This window comes from Anarrhichthys ocellatus, unplaced genomic scaffold (assembly GCF_004355925.1).
Source record: "Anarrhichthys ocellatus isolate YVR2014 unplaced genomic scaffold, GSC_Weel_1.0 scaffold3099, whole genome shotgun sequence".
NCBI classification, from domain to species: domain Eukaryota; kingdom Metazoa; phylum Chordata; class Actinopteri; order Perciformes; family Anarhichadidae; genus Anarrhichthys; species Anarrhichthys ocellatus.
The window spans coordinates 1-6,240 of record NW_022283073.1 but is presented as its reverse complement, the minus strand read 5'-3'; the positions used below and the strand labels follow the sequence as shown (position 1 = coordinate 6,240).

General features: G+C 44.5%; 1 protein-coding gene across 1 annotated transcript; it reads left to right on the top strand.

The window, feature by feature from the left end:
• Positions 1-227: 227 nt before the first annotated feature.
• Positions 228-6,234, top strand: LOC116378750 (double C2-like domain-containing protein beta). Its single transcript, XM_031840665.1, has 4 exons — positions 228-956; positions 1,467-1,546; positions 2,103-2,177; positions 5,539-6,234. Exons 1-4 carry the CDS (start codon positions 569-571, stop codon positions 5,650-5,652), a joined length of 657 nt encoding a protein of 218 aa, XP_031696525.1. The 5' UTR covers positions 228-568; the 3' UTR covers positions 5,653-6,234.
• The last annotated feature ends 6 nt before the right edge of the window (positions 6,235-6,240 follow it).

The window sequence follows — 6,240 nt, the reverse complement described above, 5'->3', positions numbered from 1 at the left end:
AGAGAGAGAGAGAGAGAGAGAGAGAGAGAGAGAGAGAGAGAGAGAGATAAGGGAAGGATTAGAGTGAAGTGCAGATACACAATTGACATCACTTGTTCATACTTTACAGCACCACATTTGAATAATAATTCAGAGCACAGACTTGGTGTGCTGACACAATGTGTGAGTCACACTTGAAGTGCCAAAGGTTCTGGCAGATTCTATTTTGGCTGTTGAGAAATCAGATTTTGCATCAATGGATGGAAATAGAAACATCAGTTTTCTTCAGGTGTTTTAGATGTACTGTGAATTTTTTTTTGTTTTTTTATGTGTGAACATATTGTCAATGTTGACTTGCTTTAGATATAAATGACCCCTGGTGCTGCTGTACAGACTCGCAGAAAGTGGAGAGTTGGACGCTCAGAGGAGGTGGATGATATGACAGTTATTTAGTTTTTCTCTTTTAGTTCTGAGCCTCTGGTCCCTTCCCTCTGCTATCATCCCAGCTGTTATTCTCTTTGTCTTCCTCACCTTATTCGTTTCTTTCTCCTTTTTCGTTTTCATCCAACAGTCCCGTTCAACAGTCCACATGAGCGTCTCCAAACCCCCGCCGCCCCCCTCCGCCTCCCACCTGGCCATCCCCCCTTCCTCCACTTCCACTCCTTCCTCATCAGCCACCTCCCCCTCGGCGACGCCCCACTCCACCGGTCCGCCCCCTCCCTCACCGGTCAAGATCTCTATGCAGGAGCACTTTGCCATCAACGTGTGCCCGGGCCCCATCCTCCCCATCCCACAGATCTCAGACTTCTTCCCGCGTTTCCACGACTACCCCTGCACGCCACCGCCTCCGAGGGAGAAGAAGATCCTAAAAGAGGAGACTTTCAACGGGGAGACGGGTGGAGGATACAAGGATGGGGAGAGAAGGGGGGACAACGATGGAGACAGGGAGGAGGCGGTCGACTCTGACGATGAAGACAGTGAGTTCTGATGAGGGTGAACAAAGCTCAGTGGCAAGAACGTTGTGTTCAATATTGTGTGTTTATGTTTATTCATGTGAAAATTACAAGACGATGCAGAAGAAAAACAAACGCCTCCAATTCTTAAACTTTAGAGAGGAGTCATTTATTTTTTTTTTTATTCAAACTGAGTTCATGTTTTTGACTGTGAAGCACAACATATGCTTTCAGAGTAATTGTGAAGTTGAGCATTTTTCCAAGAGTCACTCCCACTTTATGTGACACAGCTTCTCCAATGATTTATTAGAAATTGTTGCAATAGTTGGACTCAGCCTGCAAAGTTTCTGCTCATTCCCAAACCGTAATCAAACAAGACAGATCAATTCATATTAGGCAGCATCATGTTTTTTTAGAGGCCATCTGCTACAAATATGACTCAGAGCTTTTGAGTAAGTGTGTGTTTGCGTGTGTGAGACTGAGCATTTCTGTCCCTTTACTGGCAGTAATTGCCGTGGTTTGTGTTGTTTTCAGCCTACCTGGGAACGTTGGAGTTCACCCTGCTATTTGATCAGGAGAACAACTGTCTTCATTGTACTGTTCACAAGGCAAAGGTACACACAATTGTAATATCTTCTCCACATAAACAGACTTCTGTCTGGTTGCATAATCCTTCTTGAAGTCCCAATGAAAACAATTCTCCTGTAAGGCGTTTACACAAGACGTCAGACTGCTTTTTCTCAACCTTTTTAAAGTAGCGTGTTTGCCACACACCCTCTGCAGCTTGTCAATTCAAGACTAAATCATCTCATGGCTATGTGAAATGTTGGATAATGTTACTTTGTTGCTGTAGCAGACTCATTTTGGTTTGGCCATCGTGCAAGGACACAAGCCTTGTATTACATGTGTACTGACACATGATGTTAATTATGTAAATCTCACTGAACATTTCCCTTGAGGACAACATAAAGGAGTCAAGGATGGTAGAAAATAGTGGCATGGAAGGACACGCCCAGGAGCGCTATTGAGATGTAACTACAGTAGAACGCGTCCGTCATATCTTCTATCTTTTTCTGACCCTGTCAGTTGTACGAAGTGTTTGAGGGCATGATGACGTTTACCTTTGACAGTTCATAATGTGTTTTTGTGTGTGTCTGCTTGTGTCAACAGGGACTGAAAGCCATGGACTCCAATGGACTGGCTGATCCATACGTCAAGCTTCATCTTCTCCCTGGGGCTAGCAAGGTCACTGCTCCAACCTTACCTCTGTGGCAATTAACGTAACATGCTACCACACTGGGCTGTCCCAGACACTGACACTGAGGAAAGTCCCACATCACACAGAAGCTGCTGACAAAAAAAAAAAAAATGTATTGAAAAGGCTAAAAAATAGGAAACATTTCATGCATTATTCATCTGAAGAAAACAAAAAACAATTATTTACTTTTTAAAAGATCTCCCTTGTTGATTCAGACGCCATGAAAAGGTCAAAATGCTCTTGCAAAAAATATGACATGGCAGTGGGCTAATTTAATGTGTCGTCTCAAGCCATTGAGCGGGGAGCATTTCGGTCGGTTGCCGCTTAATGTGGCTCGTCCAATGCTCAGCTTTATCGAGCACAAACACGTTCTGGTCTGCTGCACCGCTCTTGCCTTGTTTTCAGCTCAAGAAGCAGGGAAGATAAGGCTTGCCACAACAGGAACCCCCAGCTAAGGCAGAATGCAACCTGTTGTCGGCCATTTTGGCTCAAGGTTGACACGAAATGAGGTAATGATAAGTGCGGGGAGGATGCTGAGCCAAGATAGGTTGAATAAGGCAACTGTCTGAGGTCTAAGGGGCTACCAATAACAACGTCTGGGGGATTTTTGTCCTCCAGCCTTCCTCTGTTTGTTTTCTCTCCCATTGTTATCGCTCTCTTTTCCCCACTTTCCACCGCTATCGCTGTCTCTATCTCACTATTTGACCTTGAAATACCAACAGTGTGTGGAGAGAGGGGAGACAACTGAGAGTGAGAAAAGGGGGAGAAAGAGAGAGGGAGTGGATGGAGGGAGGGAGGGAGAGACAGATGAGGGGAGGACAGCAGCAGGTGGTTGTCATGGAAACAGGGAGGATTGTTACACGGCTCACGTCAACAGGCAAGTGTTGATGAGGGGGGGCCCAGAGAAAGCGTCAATGAGTAAGTAAGTACCAATGAACAGCCATTTGTTAAATACCCACCAGAGGGGGGCCACGCCACGTGAGAAGTGGAAGCGTGCACACGTAGTGTAAGTGAGTATAGCGGACGCGCACCAACACACCTGCTCCATGTCCACATTCAGACTCTGCAAGCAAACGCTACAGTGAGTAATCCAGAACACAAAAGGTTTCAGTTTCTGCGAAAGAACTGAGTTGTCAAAACATAGAGAGCAGAGGCACACGTCTCCTCTGCCCACTCATTTTGCTTCTCTCTCAGTCTCTCGTCCTCCAGCTCATGATCTTTAATGATTAGAGTCCTGGATGCTGTCTTTGTGATGTGGAACATGCACTGCAACACATGCGGCGCATGACCTTGTGTATATGCAGACACTGGCTAAGGCTTTAGCCACAGTCACACAGAGACTCAGCCTTCATCTGCTTTCCTTCTCTGCCACTCCATCCCTCATTGTCACACACAAACATGTATGGACACAGTAATTGGCAGAGCCTCTGTGTTGGTCCTTGGGATTTTCATCGTCCCATTCCTAGTCGTGGTGCACGGACGATTCCCTCAAAACACAGACCCTTACTTCCACAGCTCTGGGAAGTAGGGATTGAGAGAGGGAGAGAGAGGGAGTGTGAAATAAATAAAAAGATCCACAGACAGATGGAGAAAAAGCAGGGAGAGTGTGATGGACAGATGGAGGGCTAGAGATAAAACATTTAGAAACAGATGCAAAAGCACCAGTGTAGAGGGAAAATGGAGGCAGGGAGTGTGAGAGGGAACTGGTGTGTAGATGAAGCATGTAAAAAGATGTGTTCAGAAAACCTGCCCAATTCAGTCAAACAGGAGTGGTGATTATTTGTGAAATAGGCTATTTGTTTTGTTGAGCTGTGCTGGCCCACATACAGCTGTGCAACACCGCTGTAAGTCGTGACTCTGCCTGTGAACGTCTCCTCCTGCACATTAATGAATCAAACAAATGACATGAATGACACTTGTTCCCTTCATTCAGCGAGCTCTGGGGGGCTGACTCTTGTAGATAAGCCAAAAGTTTCCAGCAGAAAATTGAGAATAAAAGAGGGACTGTGAAGAGAGAGACTGTGACTGTGGCAGAAAGGAAAAGAGAGAGAGTGAGATGAGGTGTTTCTCTGAGAGGCTTCAGACATAAGCTAGAGTATTTAGAGAGAATAGTGTCCACCAGCTGGACATTCAGCAAGTACATGTATATACTGAAGCTATGCATAAACACTAGTGGACGATCCTTTACTTGAATAAAAATAGCAATACCATAATGTAAAATCCCAAGAAAAGATCCTGCCTACTTTAGTAAAAGTATTATTAACAAAAACAATCAAATGTTAAGTATTCATTTTTAAAAGATAAAATGTCTTAGTCTCTGTGTTTACTATGAAATTGGATACTTGTAACTGATGCATTACAATGCATGGAGCATTTCAGTGTAACTGGTTCAGATATTTGTCACCACTTTATATACTATTTTAAATTTTAAAAGATAAGGCTGTTGATGCTCCATTTTTTTTCTTGTTGTCATCACATCCCATGAAAAGACCAAAATCAATATGCATCGATACTTTCAGACTCCTCCAATCCCGAGCAAAATTGTTCCTACTGGAAATGCAAATCTTTTTTTTTCTTCTTTTTTTTAAATGGGTCACGAGTACATACTTACAACGGAATAACTACCCAAAAGCTGGGCACTTTAATTCTGGTCGAGCGTTAACTCAAGCAGGAAAATAGTAAATTGTGCATTTGTTGGGGACTATTTTCAGTGGCGGATTAAAACACATTGTGACAGGACATTGTGGCTTATTGGTGTGTTTTAAAAGGGACACTCCACAGATTTTACAAATGAAGGTCAGTTTAGTCATCGCAACGCTGTGAAAACAGTTGTGTAATTTCTTCTATGGCTCCAAAGGGAGCGCTCTAAAATCTTCAAAATAACCCCAATGATTACACTGATGAGTGGAACACATTTAACACATCAAGCGGCTAGTGGCCATCTCCTCTCTTGGAAAGCTAAAATATTTCATGCTGAATGTGTACATTGACACAGTGCTTGTTTTGGAGGTTTGGCTGTCCTATCATGTTGGGGAGGAGATGGACAGACAGGTGAGGCGAGGGAAGCCTCGCGTCCTCTTACTCTCCTCTACAAAGTAGGCAGCAGATGTCTGCGATTTCATGAGGGACGGAAATAAATGATGGTTCCCCACTCTTTCTGTGTCTCCTTTCTTGATCTTTTAGTGTCACTCGTTCCCCTTCCTTTTTCATGATCTTTTATTCTCTTTCTTTCATTCTGATCTGACGAGTTTGCTTCTTCACCCTTGAAACTTTCTTCATTCCTCTTTTCTTCTTTTGATCCTTCCCCTTCCATGAGTTTCTTTTCATATTTCTCCTTTGTCTCCTCAGGCAAACAAGCTACGCACAAAAACCCTGAAGAATACGCTTAACCCAGTGTGGAACGAAACGCTGATGTACCATGGCATCACAGCAGCCGACATGACCACCAAAACGCTCAGGTAGGTGCTCCTCTCTGAATTTGACCCTGGCCAGTAATTAGCACTATTCCGCAGACCAGTTTGAATGACCACTTTATTATATGGAGGACGATGCTTCCAATCGTCCCGTGAACTGCCAGCAGTCGTCTTTGCTTCCCAGTGGGCTTTTCCAGGTAATTCATTATTTCAGCCAGGCGACGCCAGCCAACTGTTCCACTTGCTGTTGCTGCGGTAACTGCTCAGGTGTTGGCTGCGCGGTGAGTCTCCGCCCCCTCCTTCCTACAGTGCTCTCCATATGGAGGGATTGAGGTCAAGGGTAGCCATCTTGGCCCAAAAAGTCTGACGCACTCCTGTCATCCTGCATGTGTAAGTTAATTGAGAGACGGAGTTTTGCTTGTGTTTTGTTTGTGAATGTGTGTGCTGTGTCCAATCAGTGTCAGTTTGCTCAGCAGATTCATAATAGGCTTGGATGGTATTGTTTATCCTGAGGAAACGGAAGCATGGATGCACACACACACATATACATGAATCCTGTCTGTAGCACACACACAAATGCAGGCAGTCAGGTGTGTGTTTGTCCTCGTGTGTATGTCATGGGCAATCACTGGCGGAA